The sequence below is a fragment of the Anguilla rostrata genome, chromosome 11 (genome assembly GCF_018555375.3).
Source record: "Anguilla rostrata isolate EN2019 chromosome 11, ASM1855537v3, whole genome shotgun sequence".
NCBI lineage: Eukaryota > Metazoa > Chordata > Actinopteri > Anguilliformes > Anguillidae > Anguilla > Anguilla rostrata.
Window position 1 is genome coordinate 3053439 of NC_057943.1, and position 19567 is coordinate 3073005.

Consider the following 19567-nt stretch of genomic DNA (forward strand, 5'->3'; position numbering starts at 1 on the left):
AACCATACAGCCTAGGGTGGGAACTTATTAGCTTGTTTGCTGTGCTTAGGCGCGTCTTGCTAAGTTACCTAGTTTTTTCGCTCAGTTGAAAGATTGCATTCTATAAAGCTTGCAATGCAAAAAAACCCGATCAAATTCTGCTCACCATTTGTAGTTTTTTTTTATGAGCCTAAGTGTTTTAACTTGTTCTAATTAAACCCAAGGTCAGTTTTGCGACAAGAAGCACCTGTTCGAGTGGAGTGGAGAAGTGCTCCTTCATTGGAAGACTTTGAAAAACGACCTTTGTGCTCAATGCAGTTCAGCTGTCGGTGCGGCTGTTCCTAGAGATGGACACCCACTGGTGTCCGGCGTCATAGATCAGGTGGCAGCTAGCCTGTCAGTAAAGACGGGACACCCCAGCTGGGTCAAGTGTTGAGCAACAAACCGCGGCAGCCCGGTACGGTGGGTGAAGGTTTTCCCCTTGGCGTGGACACTGACATGCCCGTGTTCGCCCAGGATCCGGCTCAGTTCTCTAAGCAGAGGCTGAAGCTGGAGTTGGTCGCCAACAATGTGGACCTGCCTCCGGGGGAGAGTAAGAAACAGGTGTACCTGGATCTGTACATGAAATACGTGTCCAAGAAGGGCGCCGCCGATTTCTCCAGCGATGAGGAGGACCATGTGCAAGGAAACAACGTCGTGAGTTTTCCGTGACTTCTCAAAGTAAACACACAATCTGGAGTTTCGTGGGTTTTTGAAATTGTTGCTTAGATTTTAAACTCCTCTGGGAGGGTTATATAGTTTACACCCGCGTGACTGTAATGTAATGAGATGACCCGGCCATTTTTACTGACCGTGCATGTCAATGATCTTGCGGGAACATTTGGATGAAGTTGAATTGAATGTCAGCAGAACGGTCCAGCTGGCATTCGTTTGAACGGTGCACATGCATTGCCTCCGAATGCCCACCTAACGCCCACATAACACGACACGCGCGCGGCCTTCGGTATTTAGATAGGTATTGCCCGTCTAAAGTTCTGCACTTTAACATTTTAAAGATGACGTCAGTTCGCTTTATTTCGTCGTCTCGAGGTTTAATTAAACTCGTACTCTCGCCGGTTAATTCTCCCACGGGATTAGTAGCGCCGGGGCTGATCCGGGGTCCATATTATTCCCTGTCAAAAGGGAACGCCTTCAACCTCCGCGGACGTGCCTGTCCCCTTCAAACGCGGCTAGAATTCTGCCGCGTAATCCGCCCGCCCGCCTCTGTCTGGTCGGTGGGAAGGCAAAGGATTAATCTCTAATCCCATATTAAAGACGTGTCGCAGCTGGCCGCGAGTAATGCCCTTCATTTCAACACAAGCCCACCCGACGGCACTCCTCCACATGCGGGCTTTTATTTCTGTGTGATGAAGATGTTTCTGACCTCTTACATTAAGAGGCTCATAATGGGGACCCCCCTCCCCACATGCACTTCTTAAAATTACGATGTTCTTCAAAGACAGGAGCTCGCAGTGCCCCACCCCTGCACACCAGCTGCAGTTTTACTTTCAGATTTTGTGAAATCTTAACTTGGAAGATGTTTATATATGTTTTTTTGTTGGTACACCCATCCACCCCCCCTTCCCAGTATGTCCCATTATGTTGTCCCTGGGTGTGGAGCCATAGGCCCGTGGGGGAAACGGAGTACCTTCTCCATTCAAACGGTGTCCTGCGAGGAGCAGGAGCTGAAGTCAGCACACCAGCAGGGCTGTAAAGCGATGCTCTCTGCAGCTGTCAGCGCCCGGGGCAACCGATACCCAGCTTTCTGCGGGGTCAGCACTAAAGTGCGCCTGACTGACAGGGCGACCGCAGATCTGTGAGGCCTCGCTCGGGGGAGGGGGGGGGGGAGGGGCGAGGGGGCGGTGAGGGGTTTGGGGGGTTGTAATCTGGGTTGTACTTTCTTGCACCGTGAGCAGTCAGGCCAGTTTCCTCCAGTTTTTGGACTCTCAGGAGTATGTGAAAAATGATTTTTTTTTTTTAAAACAAAACAAATTGAAAATCAAGTCTTAAAGCAGCTCGTTGACGGCAGTGGTGTCCAGCTAGGGCTTACTATTTTGGCTGTATTATGTGTGTGCGTGTGTGCGCGCATGTGTGTGTGCGTGTGTTTGGTGCGTGTGTGTGTGTGTGTGTGTATGCGTGTGTGTGTGTATATGGCATTCCCTATCCATAGTACTCTGGGCTATTTTAGGTGTTCCGGATGCAAGCTGACCGTACGCTCAGTGAACTCCTCTCTTGGGCTGAATCCAGCTGTCCGCACTCCAGCCCGGCAGACTCAGCCCTCACGCACTTCAGTCTTACGCACTGTGACGGTGTCTGAAGTGTTCAGTGATGTTGCGTGAAGTCTGCAGGGGCTTGGAGGGCATAACATGTGCCAGTGAGACTGGACTTCGGGCCTCGTTCGGTGTTGTGGATATGGGTTTAATTATTGTTTTTATTTATAAAAAAATTTTTTTTTGACATTCCTTCCTTCTCGTCTTTTATAAATATTGTCACATCCTTATTGCTATGAATTTTGGGTAATCTCACTGGCGTAGTCTGCTCCGAAGCGGGCTCTCTGGATGTCTGCATGAAAGTCCGCATGAGCTCCCTTTGCAGACTTGATGAAGTGTAGAATCGGGCAGCCCTGACCACTCTGGCCAGTCCTCCAGTGTGCACCAGCGGGGAAGACCGGACATTTGGATTCAGCCTTGGAATTCCAGGCTTCCCAGCTAAGGCGTGGAATGCCTAAAAATGCTGCTCTCTGGGAGTCATTCATGCCCCCCTACTGCCCTGGGGGGGGGGGTGTTGGGGGGCGGACTCTTCCAGAAAACATTTTGCCATTAATACGCGCTTTGATTAGCCAGTGATCCGTGAGCGGAGAGAACATGGCATTGGAAAAAAATGGGGTTTTGGTGCGACTGCTGATCGCTGTGGGAGGTAATCGTGCGTTCAGAATTTTTTACAGCTGAGTGAGCTGGAGGAAAAGGCTGGCTCAGTGCGTGTGCAGATGATGTTTAGGCATGTTAACAGAGAGCCTGTCAGTGTTCTTCTGCTGCTGGACTTATTTATTTATTAATCCTTATCTTCCCTTGGGGCAGTGTAACATGCAACATGCTAAATGTGATTTCCGTGTCTCTCGAAATCTTGAACAGGACGTTGTAATCTTACTGATTTGCTGTCATGCTCTTTCAGACGGGACCATGGATGTGTACCTGTTACTCAGACCCTTTAAGACATGACTGTGGATGTGTACCTGTTCCTCAGACCCTTTAAGACATGACTGTGGATGTGTACCTGTTCCTCAGACCCTTTAAGACATGACTGTGGATGTGTACCTGTTCCTCAGACCCTTTAAGACATGACCTTGGATGTGTACCTGTTCCTCAGGCCCTTTAAGACATGACCGTGGATGTGTACCTGTTCCTCAGGCCCTTTAAGACATGACCTTGGATGTGTACCTGTTCCACAGATCCTTTAAGACATGACCGTGGATGTGTACCTGTTCCTCAGGCCCTTTAAGACATGACTGTGGATGTGTGACTGTTCCTCGGACCCTTTAAGACATGACCGTGGATGTGTGACTGTTCCTCAGACCCTTTAAGACATGACTGGGGATGTGTGACTGTTCCTCAGACCTTTAAGACATGACTGGGGATGTGTGACTGTTCCTCAGATCCTTTAAGACATGACTGTGGATGTGTACCTGTTCCTCAGGCCCTTTAAGACATGACTGTGGATGTGTGACTGTTCCTCGGACCCTTTAAGACATGACCGTGGATGTGTGACTGTTCCTCGGACCCTTTAAGACATGACCGTGGATGTGTGACTGTTCCTCAGACCCTTTAAGACATGACTGGGGATGTGTGACTGTTCCTCAGACCCTTTAAGACATGACTGGGGATGTGTGACTGTTCCTCAGACCCTTTAAGACATGACTGGGGATGTGTGACTGTTCCTCAGACCCTTTAAGACATGACTGCGGATGTGTACCTGTTCCTCAGACCCTTTAGGACATGACTGTGGATGTGTACCTGTTCCACAGATCCTTTAAGACATGACTGTGGATGTGTACCTGTTCCACAGATCCTTTAAGACATGACCGTGGATGTGTAACTGTTCCTCAGGCCCTTTAAGACATGACCATGGATGTGTACCTGTTCCGCAGACCCAAGCAAAGTTCTCTAGGCGTTGTGTTTTTTTAGGGTTGGAGTGTGAACGTACAGGGCGGTAGATCTCCAGGAACAGGGTTGGGCAGCCCTAGGTTAACATTGTTAAACTCTGTAATAATCTCCCCAGGTTTTCAGTACCTTAGGAGACCTCTCCTGTGGAACCAACGGCTAGCCACCTGCCAAAAAATGCCAGAAGTTTACTCTGCAGGTTAATTTACAAAAAGAGAATAAACAGACGAAATCAAAAGCAAACATGCTGATTGCACTGACTAGACCAGATATTACAATATTACAAAAAACATAGAAACAAATTGTATTCTTTGGCCTGCATATTAAGCCTTTTGACCACTCTTCTCTGAAAAAATAACCAAAAAAAAAAAATCATCTGGAGTCTAACTGCCTACCTGTCCTTGGCCTGGTGAAAAGGGAAAATGACAAAAAACAAAATAAAAAGTAAAATAATAAAATAGGCCAACAACAAGTTCAGGTCTGAAGATGAAGGTATGAAAACCAGGTGCTAGGTCAGCACTGTATACTTTGTGAATGCAGGCCCTGGAAAATATTTCCATCTGAATAATGCTAATAATAATAATAATTATAATAATAATAACGGGCTGTGATGTTTTCCTCTCGTGATCGGAGGGTCAGGAGTGTGTCTTGTGTGGCGGGGGCTGTGTGACCCCCCCCTCCCGGGCCTCCGGATGAATGGCCTGTCCTCTCGGCAGTGCCTTTTAATTACGGCGTTTGAACGACGGTGTGCGGAGGGGTGCGGAGAGCTGCTGGGGCTCTGTGTGCGCCTCCTTATGACTGCCCTGAGGTAGCGCTTTAATTTGGGGATAACCGCCACGCGAACTTTCTTCAGTGTTATATAACAAAATGGAGTGGCAGCTCCCCCGCTCGGTGGCGGAAAGTCGTTCTATTCTCTGACATGATGGAAAAACACTTTTTGTTGTTGTTGGTGAAAGCAGAAGGAGGGGTTCTGACGGGTATGGGATCACTTTACACGAAATTCCAAGGAGTCCAACCCCCTAGTCATTTGTGTGGGGTGTGCTTGGGGGGGGGGGGGGGTGTGTGTGCAGGGCAGGGGGGTGTGGTTGGGGGGGGGTGGGGTGTGTGTGTGTGCGGGGCAGTGGGGTGTGCAGTCCGAATCTCGTGGTTCTTCCTGTAAACGGCCGTCTGACTCGTGCGGTGCGGTGTGCTTGTTTGCTAGCGTGACTCTACACAGTGTGTGTTTTTCCATCCATTCTGCTTTTGAGAATCCTGATGCAGGAGAGAGCCGCACCCGCCCGTAAATCCCCTGATTTTATTCCCGCCCGTGCCCGGGGGTCGGTTGAATTTTGAACGGTTTTGTCGCCGTGGCGATTTGTGTCATTATTTCCATTATCACACCATCGGTGTTTTCCCACCCAGCCCTTTTTGTCAGCTGATGAATCCGTGCCTGGAATAGCATGACGGTGACACTGCTGAACATTATTGTACAGGTGTGAGTGTTAAGGTGACACTGCTGAACATTATTGTACAGGTGTGGGGGGGAGCGTTAAGGTGACACTGCTGAACATTATTGTACAGGTGTGGGGGGGAGCGTTAAGGTGACACTGCTGAACATTATTGTACAGGTGTGGGGGGAGCGTTAAGGTGACACTGCTGAACATTATTGTACAGGTGTGGGGGGGAGCGTTAAGGTGACACTGCTGAACATTATTGTACAGGTGTGGGGGGGAGCGTTAAGGTGACACTGCTGAACATTATTGTACAGGTATGGGGCGGGGGGAGCGTTGAGGTGACACTACTGAACATTATTGCACAGGTGTGGGGGGGTTAGGGTTAAGGTGACACTGCTGAACATTATTGTACAGGTGTGGGGGGGGAGCGTTAAGGTGACACTGCTGAACATTATTGTACAGCTGTGGGGGGGGGGGAGAAGAAAAAGCTTTGTAGTGTTTTCAGATCAGATGCTAAAGAAAACTACGCTAAGTTATGCAGAAGTTTTGAGTTTTTAGCAGCAAAATGAACTTTCTCTGGAAGAACAGGGTTTTTATATGCCACTACAGTTATAATTAGAGTCTCATTCCAGTCGAATAACTGGTACTTCAGTGTAGGCAATGCTTACTGCACTTGATCTGTATTTATACCGTATCTGAATTTGTCCTGTTCACTCAAGTATCTCTGAGCTAATTTCTTTAAAATGGCAACGTTTTGGTTTCCGAAAAGCTTTATGAAATGTGCCGTTGGTTTTGAGGCCTGCTCCACTGTGGAAACATGTCCCAGGTGACTACAGATTTGTAAGTCTCCTCCAACATCACAGATTTGAGCCAGAAGAAGTGTCCTTTAATTCTTCATATCCGTATCTGTCAGCCCATCCAGATTACACGGGGATCAGTGAGCCTGCTTGGCAGCTTTTTCCAACAGATGCCCCGTTATAAACCATAAGCTCAGATCGGGAGCCTTCCGCTCACTGTGTGATGTCACTTCCTGTCTCAAAGGAGGACCCCAGCGTGCAGGAGGAAGCGGAAGAGGCGGAACGGCAGGAGCAGGAAGCGGACGAGATGGACGTCGCCCAGCTGACGGACGATGAGCTGAAGGCACAGCTCCTGCAGTTTGGGGTGAAGGTCGGCCCGATCGTAGGTGAGCATAAACAGGCAGCCTAATCCTGTGCAGCGCGAGTTCAGCCCTCCAGCCAGTAGGTGGCAGTGTGATGTATTGCTGATCCTTCTTTGGCCACCTGCTGTCTGCTGGGTGGTAATTGAAATGCGTATCACTTAATTAAAATCCCAAAAGAGCATTTGGACCTACTGCTGACGTGTCAGATCAACGTCAGTACCATCGCTGGCTTTAGAGAGCGTGGTGCGCCGTGAGATTCTGTAAATTTGGGAAGTGTGCCGCGGAAGGGAATGCGTTTGGGAAACTCTGTTCTAATCTGCGAGTGTTAGCCAGGGTGCTGTAATTAGTGAAGAGAAAAGCCTGCATACTCACCGGCCCCCCAGGACTGGAATAGCCCCTCCCCACCCCCCGTTTGCAGGCTATTTGTTAGCCGTATCTGTTTTTTTTTTCCCAGCTGTGTTTAAAAAATAGTTCCGTTGAGTCTGACTCTGTACCTGCCTGACAGTGTTATTTCCCCCTTGCTCATAATTTACACTTTCTCATTTCTACAGTAAAATGGTCGCCCTTTTTTTTCTGGCGTTATTACTAGTAGGGCTATTTTTATGAAGACGTTTAATAGAGGCCATTATCTGGGGCAACCTGCTGTGTCAGAGAGAGACTTTAATTACAGATACAAATTACGGTATTATCCAACGTAAAGTTGGTAGGTGGGGTGGGGGGGGGGATGAACTGTGAGGAAGTGTGTAGCAGTGGGTATGAAAATAAAGCAAAGTGTTAAAAGGGGGTAATTAATATAATAGCAGGGGGGGTTCTGGAGGGAGTTCGAGCTGCTATAGGCCTCTGAGCGAGAGAGAGAGACTGAGACAGAGACAGGTGGAGATGGACAGACGGGGACAGAGACTGAAACAGACAGATGGGGGGGCAGAGAGAGAGATGGACAGAGAGACAGATGGGGACAGACAGACAGAGACGGATGGGGCCAGAGAGAGAGATGGACAGAGAGACGGATGGGGCCAGAGAGAGAGATGGACAGAGAGACAGATGGGACAGACTGACAGACAGACGGTTGGGGTCAGAGAGATAGATGGACAGAGAGACAGATGGGGACAGATGGACAGACGGATGGGGCCAGAGAGAGAGATGGACCGAGAGACAGATGGGACAGACAGATGGATGGGGCCAGAGAGAGAGATGGACAGAGAGACAGATGGGACAGACTGACAGACAGATGGATGGGGCCAGAGAGAGAGATGGACAGAGAGACAGACAGATGGATGGGGGCAGAGTGACAGAAGGACAGAGAGAGGGACAGACGGGGACAGAGAGACGGACAGAGTTTAGCCCGTGCTGCGCAGGAAGCACAGGAACGAGCTGTGGGGGGGGGGGGCTCGTCTGTAACTGACCTGGGGTTAGGGCTGTTCTGGCGGTGGTCTGTGGAGGGATGGGGGTAGCGCTGTTCTGGCGGTGGTCTGTGGAGAATGGGGGGTAGCGCTGTTCTGGCGGTGGTCTGTGGAGAATGGGGGGTAGCGCTGTTCTGGCGGTGGTCTGTGGAGAATGGGGGGTAGGGCTGTTCTGGCGGTGGTCTGTGGAGAATGGGGGGTAGCGCTGTTCTGGCGGTGGTCTGTGGAGAATGGGGGTAGGCTGTTCTGGCGGTGGTCTGTGGAGGATGGGGGGTAGCGCTGTTCTGGCGGTGGTCTGTGGAGAATGGGGTTCAGGCTGTTCTGGCGGTGGTCTGTGGAGAATGGGGGGTAGGGCTGTTCTGGCGGTGGTCTGTGGAGAATGGGGGTAGGGCTGTTCTGGCGGTGGTCTGTGGAGAATGGGGGGGTTCGGGCTGTTCTGGCGGTGGTCTGTGGAGAATGGGGGGTAGGGCTGTTCTGGCGGTGGTCTGTGGAGAATGGGGGTAGGGCTGTTCTGGCGGTGGTCTGTGGAGAATGGGGGGTTCGGGCTGTTCTGGCGGTGGTCTGTGGAGAATGGGGGTAGGGCTGTTCTGGCGGTGGTCTGTGGAGAATGGGGGGTAGCGCTGTTCTGGTGGTGGTCTGTGGAGAATGGGGGGGTAGCGCTGTTCTGGCGGTGGTCTGTGGAGAATGGGGGTAGGGCTGTTCTGGCGGTGGTCTGTGGAGAATGGGCTTGTTTAGTAGCGATTGTGCATTATTCTAATGTTGCATAAGAAGAAACGGAGGGATAGAGAGAGTATGAAAAGAGGAATAAAGCGTCGGAAGAATGGCAGGGAGGAGTTTGTGTGAGGATTATAACTGGGTTCTCTTAATCCTCTCAGAAGGCAGCAGCTCTTAGACCATGAAAGGATGACACGCATCACAACTTCTGCCTCTGCGCAGATTTAAACCAGTCCGCTTGATAACTTTTGTGTGTGTGTGTGTGTGTGTGTGTTTGTGTGTGTGGTGTGTGCGTGTGTGTGGTGCCTGCGTGTGTGTGTTTGTGGTTCATGTGTGTGGTGCCTGTGTGCGTGTGTGGTGCATGCGTGTCTGGTGACTGCTTGTGTACATGCGTGTTTGTGTGTGGTATGTGTGTGCGTGTGTGGTGCATGCCTGCGTGTGTGGTACGTGTGCGTGTGGTATGTGTGTGCGTGTGTGGTGCGTGCCTGCGTGTGTGGTACGTGTGCGTGTGGTATGTGTGTGCGTGTGTGGTGCGTTCCTGCGCATGTGGTACGTGTGTGTGGTGTGTGCGGTGGGTGTGTGGTGTGTGTGCGTGTGTGGTGCGTGCCTGCGTGTATGTTGTGTGTGTGTGTGTGGTACGTGTGTGTGGTGTGTGCGGTGGGTGTGTGTGTGCGTGTGTGGTGCGTGCCTGCGCGTGTGGTACGTGTGTGTGCGGTGGGTGTGTGTGTGTGGTACGTGTGTGTGTGTGGTGCGTGCCTGCGTGTGTGGTATGTGTGTGTGGTGTGTGCGGTGGGTGTGTGTGTGTGTGTGTGTGTGTGGTGTGTGTGCGTGTGTGGTGCGTGCCTGCGTGTGTGGTGCGTGTGGTGTGTGTGCGGTGGGTGTGTGTGTGTGTGGTGTGTGCGGTGGGTGTGTGTGTGTGTGTGTGTGTGGTGTGTGCGGTGGGGGTGTGTGTGTGTGTGTGGTGCGTGTGTGGTGTGTGCGGTGGGGGTGTGTGTGTGTGTGGTGCGTGCGGTGTGGTGTGTGCGGTGGGTGTGTGTGTGTGTGTGGTGCGTGTGTGTGTGTGCGCGTGTGTGGTGCGTGTGTGGTGTGTGTGGTACGTGTGTGTGCGGTGCGTGTGGACGGTAGCCTCCACTCGGGCTCTGTATGAGAGGAAGTTGCAGAGGCTACTGGATCCAGCTGCGCTGCCTGACCAGAACGGCACCAACGAGGCCGACCAGTACTCCGACAGCGAGGAAGATGAGGAGGAAGAGGATAATCCAGGTACGGGATCACCCTCCTCGGTTCGGCCGTTTGGGAGAGTGAGCCAGGCTGCCTGAATTACAAAATGGCGGAGCTGCCATGGGTTGTGCAGCACTAGTTGGACTAACCCAGAGAGCAAAGTATGTTTTGTTCAAGTTAATGACATCACACCGGTAGCCCCGCCCATTATGGGGTTCCTGAAGCCTTCTCCTGCACGTTAACTGCAGCGAGAACAAAGCCCCATCCGCCGATTTCAGCTCAAATCTCGCCTGAACAGAAGGCTTGTGCTCTGTGTATGTGTGTGTGTGTGTGTGTGTGTGTGTGTGTGTGTGTTATTTCTGTCACCGCAAATATTGACTGTTTTTGGCTTGGCGAGAGAAGCAGTCTCGTGTGTGAAGTCTGTTGATTTGGTTGTCTTTGGCTTTGGAGAGTTGCAGAGCTTACATGTGGTTTAAGCCCTCTAACCCGTTTCAGCTCGTCAGGGCGGAACACAGAGAGTGTGTCCAGTACCAGGCCCCCCCCCTCCTCCCCCACCCCCCAATATAGAGGGCTACATTCACACCCCCCCCCCAACTCTGCTTTTTGACTCTCCACTCAGTGACCTGGCTTCTACCCAAACCCCCCCAGAGATGCAGCGCCCCCAAATCTCATCAACTGCTGGAATGAAACTCACCTTGTGCAGTAATGCACTGGCTGGCTTCCTTTTAAAAAAGGGGGGGGGGGGCGGTGTAGGAGGGATTAGGGGGTGTCTCCTTCGCTCTCCCATCTCTTGCCGTGTTTGTGGTTTGATTGCATCAGCCCTGGTTTTTTTTTTTTTTTTTTAAATGTTGAGAGCGTCGCATACGCACGCCTCTCCTCGTCCAATCCCTGAGCGGCACCTCTTCCTCCTCCTTCTCCTCCCCCTCCCCCTCCTCCTCCTCCTCCTCCTCCTCCTCCGTCCGTCTCCAGGTGGCGAGTGCGAAGACCCGGGTCCGGAGCCGGTGGCCGTCGCCGTGGTGACGGGTTCGAGGCGCGGCCAGCTGGGAAGCAAGCAGGCGAGTGTTCCCTCGCCGCCCCCGCGCCGATCACCTGACCCCCCGAGATGGCCGGGGGGGGGGGCGCGTCGTTTGGGCGGGTTTGGCAGGTTTAGCGGTGTGTAAATGCTGTTCCAGCGAGCGCCCGGGGGGGGGCGGGGCGGGGCGTAGCCGCTGCTGGCGTGCCAGTAGACCAGTTGGGCTGTAACTGGTTGGGCACCAGCCGGGCGATGGTGGGTGTTTGGCGAGCGGGCCGACAGATTGGGATCTCGTTGCTCTTGCGCTCGAACCCGAGCTCCAGCCCCTCTGTAGCCCTGGTTATAAGGAGATAAAGGTGTGAGAGATACGGTTCTCCCTGGATGATGTAATGCTTTCTGGTAACTGCAAGACCCACAGCAGTAATGAGGATCCTGTTGCTTAACGAATGATTTCATTTATAGTGTGTCCTTCATGCAGTGTTTGTCATGAAACAAAATCAACCAAAAATAAATATTATAGTAAATATTCTTATATTACATTCCTGCAAGTCATCCAGGATTAAGGTGGAAAATGCCTTTGATTTAATTTTGGGGAGAAAAAATTTGTCCATTAAAATGTGGCAGTTTTTTCCTCTAGTGCAGCACTGCCATCTTGTGGCAGAAGTGTGCTATTGTTTGTGGAAGTGTGGCAGTTCTAAAGTGGGGGCGCTGATGTTATTTTGGCCCTACTCAACAGGTGCGACGGCACTCTCAGGACGATGAGAATCATTACTATCCCCAGTGTTTTATCCCCTCTTCAAGAATGGTAAATCCACGATGAAATACTGCACTTGTCCGCGTTTGACAGTTTCACAGATATCTTGTTTATGTTGTATATCGTAAAGTTGTGGGAAGGCGAGGGGGGGGTAGACAGGGAGCTGCTGCAGATCTTTACGGCTGTGAAGACGTGCTGTTGTTGGGGAGGGGTGGGGCAGGGCGGAGTGGGGGGGGGGGTAGACCGGGAGATCCTGCAGATCTTTATGGCTGTGAAGGCCTGCTGTTGTGGGGGGGGGGGGGTGGTTGGGGGGGGTAGACAGGGAGATGCTGCAGATCTTTATGGCCTCTGTTGCTGTAAAGACCTGCTCTTACAGCTGTAATAAACCAACAGCTCTGCAGCTGTCCCAGTGTCTGGCTCTGGCTTTGTTCTGACATTATTGTGATGTCACAGACGATGGAACTTTAATGTTGCGGATCAGGTGGGTGGGTGGGGGAGAGGCAGCCTGTGCAATCCCCTCCTCCGCCTCAGGGTGGAAGTGTAGCATAAAGGTTGGGGAACTGGGCTTGTAACCTTAAGGTTGCACATTCAATTCCAAGCAGGGCTGTACAGTGTTTCCATTTTAGGGGCATTTGCTCCTGAATATTGATGTGTGCTAACTGCAGTTGCCCTTGACCAGGGCACTGGCCTCAGAGCTGGAGCTGGTCCCTGGGCGCTGCACTGTGGCTGCCCACTGCTCCTAAGTAACTGGGATGGGTCCAATGCAGAGGACTAATTACACCACGGGGTTCAATAAAGAAGTATATCTTAACTGGGTAAATAATTTAAGAGCAGATCTAATAATTAGCTAAGGCATTAGTGTGCCCGTAAACTTGGGAGCACATGTACTGCTTGGAACAAAATGCTAGCTAGAGCCCTCCCAGGAGAGGACTGTACTCTTCAGTGCTGTCCTCTCCTGAATGCAATCGCTGTGTAAGTCACTCTGAATATGAGTAAATGCTAAATGTAATGTCTGTGTAATGTAGTGTATGTGTAACGTATGTGTAATGTCTGTGTAATGTTTATGTAATGTGTAATGTATGTGTAATGTTTATTTAATGTATGTGTAATGTCTGTGTAACGTTTGTGTAAGGTATGTATAATGTTTATTTAACGTATGTGTAACGTCTGTGTAATGTCTGTGTAATGTTTATTTAATGTATGTGTAATGTCTGTGTAACGTTTGTGTAAGGTATGTATAATGTTTATTTAATGTATGTGTAACGTATGTGTAATGTATGTGTAACGTATGTGTAATGTTTGTGTAATGTATGTGTAATGTCTGTGTAATGGTGCGGTTCCAGCCCTGACCTCAGGCCATCTGTGTCACCCCTCAGAGAGTGAAGTGTGGCTCTCCTTTGGTGTGCATCCCCCTATGGGACCCTGACCCCCGGGGTGACCCCAGCGCCTGTGCGGACCGGCCCGTGGTGCCAGGGGTACTCTCTCCTGTCCCCGACTTATCACTGTCTCCTGTGGGAGGGGTTTCGTGCTAACTCTGGTCTTCACCTGGTCTGGGGGGGCTGGGCTCAACACCGTGTGTCAATCAATCAATCAATCTGTCAATCATCTGGTTAGTCAGGAAACAGTCGCCCCAAAATGTGACAGAATCGGTTCCCCCTGGCTTTCTCTCTGAGCTCCTCTGGTGGCGTTCCATCACACTTCGGGTGTTTCCTTGAGTGATTACCAGTCCTGGTGCACCTCCCCCTTCCCTCTCTCCCTCTCCTTTTATCGCCGTTTTTCTGCTGTTCTTTTCTTTTCAAGCATGAGCCGGTGGCTGGGAACGAAAGCGTCTCTAGAGAGCAGCGATTTTATAGCTTTTCTTTTTTTATCGCTTCGTCACCCGCTGACACTGATTCCTTAACCATTCGTTTATTTTGAGAGTGAGGAGTTTTTAAAGCAGAGATACTCAGATCTGGCCCTCAAGGTCAGCAGCACTGCTGGTTTTCTCTTCTGCCTGATATAGTCTATAGTCCAGTAATATCACTGATTTGCCCGATATTACACTCACCTGGACCCTGTTTCATGAAGCAGGGTTACAGGGTTAGACTGGATAACTGCACTGAGTAAAACCCGGAGTACCCTCCCAAATCTGGAACATGGACTGAAGTAAAAAGAGCTGTTCCGGGTTTTACTCAGCGCAGTTATCCAGCGCCGTCCGCACCCCCGCCGCCCCCCCCCCCGGTGCGTCAGGTGTAAGCCGGTCCCTGATTGGAGGGGAGGAATGAAAGCCAGCAGCACTGCTGTCCGTGAGGGCCGAACTCGAACCCTGGTCTGAAGCTGTGGTCCCCTGCAGGGGACGTCGCCATGTGGGTCCCGGGAGGGCAGTCGGGGTGGCCCCCCCTCTCCCGCCCCCACCACCTACCCCCCCTCCTCCCCGTCCGTCTTTGCCTCCGCCTCCACCTCCGTCTCGTCCAGCTTCAGCATCACCCAGATGGTGGAGGAGGGAAGTTTCTGTCTGTCTAACCCCTGGCGATGACCTGTGACCTCTCACCTCTAAACCTGGCTGAGTACCACCATTGGCTGAGTCTTTACGCTTGCTAGATACTTGGTTCCAACGTTCATCTTTCATCAAAAGCGCCGTCTCCCTACTGCTGGAACCAAAGCATTTTGATTTTAATCATCTTATGAAAATCAGAAATGGGAGTGATTAAGAGCAGTACTGTGGCTAGTGATATTGTGCGCTCTCATATAGCTCCATAAACAATATAACAATATGGATAAACCAATAACAGTGTATGTGTATCGGGGGGACTGAGCTGCGGTACCATCAGGCTCGTATACTTAAACAAATTGTCCTTGACTGTTCGCTTAAATGTGTTTTTTGAGTGCTCAGCTGTTTCACCGTTTTGGGCCATTTTGGCAGTTCCCTGCCGGACTGCTCTCTCTGGCGGTTGACGGTAAACGTTACGGTTATCGAGTCGGCAGACGGAGGCGGTGACGTCCTCCTCGTGTCCACACTGACTGCAGCTGGAGAGCAGGAGTCCGCACTCGTCCAGCAGGGCGGCGCCAGAGAGCAGATCCAGCCGGGGGTGTGAGCGGAGGCCGTGGGACAGGGAGCAGGCGGTCAGTACTGCCCTGCGGGGGGTGGGGGGTAAGAGGCGGAACGGGGCAGAAATTGGGCCAGTGCCACCAATCGAATGTCCTCATTTGTTACAAGCCTGAAGTTTAACTGGCAGATTCAAATACTGTGTGGACCACTTACTTGTCTACTATTGAGTATACAAAATTGTATACAACCTGTGTGCTCAATAGTAGGCGTGTTAGCTGTTTGTGACATGGCCTAGGGGTGGGGGGTGGGGGGGGGGGTATTTCTGTCGGTCATCTGAACCCCTCTGATGGGTCGGCAGGGTAGAACAGTGCTTAGGGAACTGGGCTTGAAACTGGAAGGCTGTGGGTTTGATTCCTGGTGGTGTATTGGTGGGTGTAGCTGGGCGGAGTCAGGGGTGGTGTATTGGTGGGTGTAGCTGGGCGGAGTCAGGGGTGGTGTATTGGTGGGTGTAGCTGGGCGGAGTCAGGGGTGGTGTATTGGTGGGTGTAGCTGGGTGGAGTCAGGGGTGGTGTATTGGTGGGTGTAGCTGGGCGGAGTCAGGGGTGGTGTGTTGGTGGGTGTAGCTGGGCTGAGTCAGGGGTGGTGTGTTGGTGGGTGTAGCCTGGCGCTAGGGAGCGTGCCCGCTGTGCCCGCTGTTTCAGTTTGGGTCTGGGTCTGGGTCCGGCAGGGCGTGAGGAGGATGGACAAGTGCACCATGACGGGCAGGTCCCCACTCGCCGGCCTGGGGTCGTCTGCATCCCGGCACCAGCTGAAGGCTGAGTAGCTCTCTCTCTCTCTCTCTCTCTCTCATTCTCTCTCTCTCTCTCTCTCTCTCTCTCTCTCTCATTCTCTCTCTCTCTCTCCTCGGTGTGGCTCTGGGGCTCCTCCCTCTCTCCTGTACCCGCGCTTCTGTGTTGCGTAGTCTCTGAGTGATTCACTCACGTCGATGGGAAGTGGTTTTACCTCTCACCCTACCCCCACCCCACTTCTCCTTCTCAGTGCAGTGGCCCGTTTGTGTCATTAGTGTTGTATTAGTGGTGGGAGCTGTGGAAGGCTTTGGAGATCCCTCTCTGGGATATCGAAGCCTCTGTCCTTTTCTGTTTCCTGCAGGAATTCACTTTCACTTCCTGTTTTTTTTTCCTTCTCTTCCTCAGTTTTTGTTCTCTTTGTTTGCCTTTTCAAACCATCACTGTGTGGAAATTTTTGATGTCCCCTTCTTTTGTGTCTCAGCTGATAGCGTGTGACTGTCGCAGCTTGGCACCTTCTTTTCTCCCCCCATTCATATTTATTTTTGGCTTTAGGTGGGGGTGGGGGGGCAGATTTGTATCACCAGAGTGCGTCTCGCCTCTGTGGGTCATTTTTAATCTGGAAAAATCCCTTTACCCCCCCCCCCCACCCCAGCCCCAGTAGAACCCTTATCGGCCTGCCACAGAGAAGCCGCCACACACTGCTGTGAAGTGAGCTGAAGATCCAGATATCTGCTGGGGAGGGGGGGATGGCTGTTGCCATGGAAACCCCCCTAAAAAAACGTCCCCCGTAACATTGTCGTTTGGCAGCGTGTTTGGCTGGGGTGGCTGGGGGGAGACGGGGAGGGGGACACACACAGTGTACCCTGTGCCATCGTGAGTCCCGTGTTTCAGTGCCAGCCCCATGTGTGCCCATGCACTGTTTCAGAGGCTTGGCTTTGCCCACCGGCTAATCAGAGACAGTTTATGCAAAGCGCTTCTTCGACCGATAGAACTACTGTGGCTGTAGGTGGTGTGTCGTGTTAGTTGGTGTTGGGACTGTAGGTGGTGGTGTTGGGACTGTTGGTGGTGCGTCGTGTTAGTTGGACTTGGGGCTGTGGGTGGTGGTGTGGTGTTAGTTGGTGTTGGGGCTATGGGTGGTGCGTGGTGTTGGGGCTGTGGGTGGTGGTGTGTGGTGTTGGGGCTGTGGGTGGTGGTGTGGTGTTGGGTGGTGTTGGGGCTGTGGGTGGTGCGTGGTGTTGGGCGGTGTTGGGGCTGTGGGTGGTGGTGAGGTGTTGGCTGGTGTTAGGGCTGTGGGTGGTGGTGTGTGGTGTTGGGGCTGTGGGCGGTGGTGTGGTGTTGGGCAGTGTTGGGTGGTGTTGGGGCTGTGGGTGGTGCGTGGTGTTGGGCGGTGTTGGGGCTGTGGGTGGTGCGTGGTGTTGGGCGGTGTTTGGGCTGTGGGTGGTACGTGGTGTTTGGTGGTGTTGGGGCTGTGGGTGGTGCGTGGTGTTTGGTGGTGTTGGGGCTGTGGGTGGTGGTGTGGTGTTGGGCAGTGTTGGGGCTGTGGGTGGTGCGTGGTGTTTGGCGGTGTTGGGTGGTGTTGGGGCTGTGGGTGGTGGTGTGTGGTGTTTGGCGTGTTGGGGCTGTGGGTGGTGTTTGGTGTTGGGGCTATGGGTGGTGCGTGGTGTTGGGCAGCGTTGGGCGGTGTTGGGACTGTGGGTGGTGTGTGGTGTTGGGCGGTGTTTCGGTATTGGGGCTGTGGGTGATGGAGGTTCTTCCGAGCTGTTCTTTCGTTTTACAGGCGTTTTGTGTTTCATCTCTTCTCACCTCACCTGCAGAGGGCGCTCCCTCCCGTCACCTGTGGTGGTCTGGGTCTCCTCCCCGCCTGCCCCCTCTCAACCTGTCAGTCACTGATACCAGTCTCTGTCCCCTCTTCTTCTCCAGACCCCGGTGCCCGATTTTCTGACTGAGATGTTTCCGGATGCAGATCGCACACCGACCGGGATCAGGTGAGTTTACAAAGTCTTAATTAACGACAATATTTATTCAGTTTAACGAGTCGTCTCTCCACCCCCCTCTTTTAAAAAACATAATAAAAGGTGTAATATATTTAACAGGTGTGTGGGCACTTCCATGCAGGATGGCTGTTATAGTCCTCACCTGTCACACCTGAGCACGTCAAGGTTAAGCTTCACACTGAAGGGCAGAAGGACTCCAGTGTGTCTCACAAGCCATTGGGGTACACCTGTACCCCACATCACACTGCCAAACATGTTTACTTCACGTGTGAAACACTCACCCATTTACACAGACTACACGTACCGCGCACCCATGTAACAACCCTGTGGGAAAAGAATAACCACGCTGTGGTTTCATTGGAACAGTGGAAGGGGGGGGGGGGGGTGATCCATATTTCATGAGCAGAATACATCAATAGGTATCCAGATTGTGATATTTGTAGTGTATGATGATTGAGACATTTGTACAAGTTAAAAACAGGTGGTGAGGCAAGTGGAGCAGGTGTAGAACTGCAGCGGGTGAAAGTCTTGATTGCACTTGGAGATCTGGCTTATCCCAGCATTCGGGCATCAGATGTGCACCTGAGCTGCTCACCTGAGCTCAGGTGATACGCCGCGCGGGCCAGTCGCTGTTTGCCGAACCTCCCCCTGCTCTGTGTCCCGCTCCAGTGCCACGCGGCGGCGGCCGATTAAGGGGGCCGCGGGACGGCCCGTGCGGTACAAGTACCCCGACCTGCCCCTGAGCCCCGCCTCGCTGGAGAGGAGGGAGCTGCAGCGGCGGCTGGTCCCCGTCTGGGTCCAGGTCCTGGTCTTCCTGGGCGTGGCCGGCCTGCTCTACCTGGTCTACGGCGCCATGGAGACGGGCCTGGAGAACCCCTTCGCCGCGCTGCTGGAGAACCTGAGCCAGGGGGCGGAGCTTGCCGAAGAGGAGCCGCCGCCCCTTCCCGAGCCGCAGGACGTTCCCGCCAACCTGCTCGCCGAGGAGTACTGACTCCTCCCACTCTGTGAAGAGTACTGACTCCTCCCACTCTGCCCTCTTTATGTGTGTGAAGGGGGGGGTGGGCAGGAAAGGGGGGGGAGGGGGCAGGGTTTGGTTTCATACTAACTATTCTACTTTGGCGGGGGGGATGGGTGGATGGGGGCGGGGGGGGGCAGGCTACTGAGTTCTCCTCTTGGCTTGTTTCCCGATTTTTATGAAAGCACAACATTCAGGTGCGCAGGACTGAAATTATGGAGCTGGGATACCGAAGGGCTCCGGTATTATTTGTAGTTTTTGCCAGTGGAAGATGTGGGATGTCTATGCAAGTGTACCATTGTCCCTTTTAGATTTTCCACAGCCACATACATGCTTCTTAACCCAAACGGTCCTGTTCTTTTGTGGGTGTAAAAGGGGATTCCCAGACAGATTCTGGGGGCTAAAACCAGACCTGCGTGGCTGTCAGTGTGTTTTGGGGTAATTGGGGCATTGGGGTTCGTGTCATATTTTGTTTAGACTCCTTAAAAGTTCAGAGGCATTCTGATGCGTTCAGGTCAAAAACGAATTCGTACAGCAGTGGGACACGGTGCTGGGGAGAACAGCGCAGACCTCCACAGGACTTCTGCGGGATTCTCTCCCCTGCTGTTCTCACTGTCCGTTTCCGTTTATGTCTAGAGAATTTAGTTCATTTTTAAAGATCTGTTTTTGAGATGTTTCCAGAGAACGTACGCATGGAAGTACAAAAAAAAAAAAAAAGTGTGGAAGATAACCCAGCCCTTTCCGAAAGGGGGTAAAAAAAATGAGCTATTAAATGTTTTCCTTCCTGTTGGATCCTGTTTTTAATGGAATTGCGTTTGTCGTGTTCTGTCCGGCATCACTAGCTCTGTGACGTTTGTTCAATGTTTTTTGAATAAAG

The 19567-nt window shown here is 52.1% G+C and overlaps 1 protein-coding gene across 2 annotated transcripts; it reads left to right on the top strand.

Moving 5' to 3' along the window:
* The first annotated feature begins 2 nt into the window (after positions 1–2).
* On the top strand, positions 3–18732 carry lemd1 (LEM domain containing 1). 2 transcript variants are annotated; one of them, XM_064300519.1, is made up of 7 exons: positions 11823–11916; positions 13242–13340; positions 14198–14345; positions 14870–14967; positions 15621–15707; positions 17602–17666; positions 18345–18732. In XM_064300519.1, exons 1-7 carry the CDS (start codon positions 11914–11916, stop codon positions 18664–18666), a joined length of 822 nt encoding a protein of 273 aa, XP_064156589.1. In that variant the 5' UTR covers positions 11823–11913; the 3' UTR covers positions 18667–18732. The 2 variants fall into 2 exon arrangements, with proteins under 2 accessions (XP_064156588.1, XP_064156589.1); XM_064300518.1 differs by lacking the exons at positions 11823–11916; positions 13242–13340; positions 14198–14345; positions 14870–14967; positions 15621–15707 and adding exons at positions 3–675; positions 6650–6791; positions 10007–10141; positions 11069–11154.
* The last annotated feature ends 835 nt before the right edge of the window (positions 18733–19567 follow it).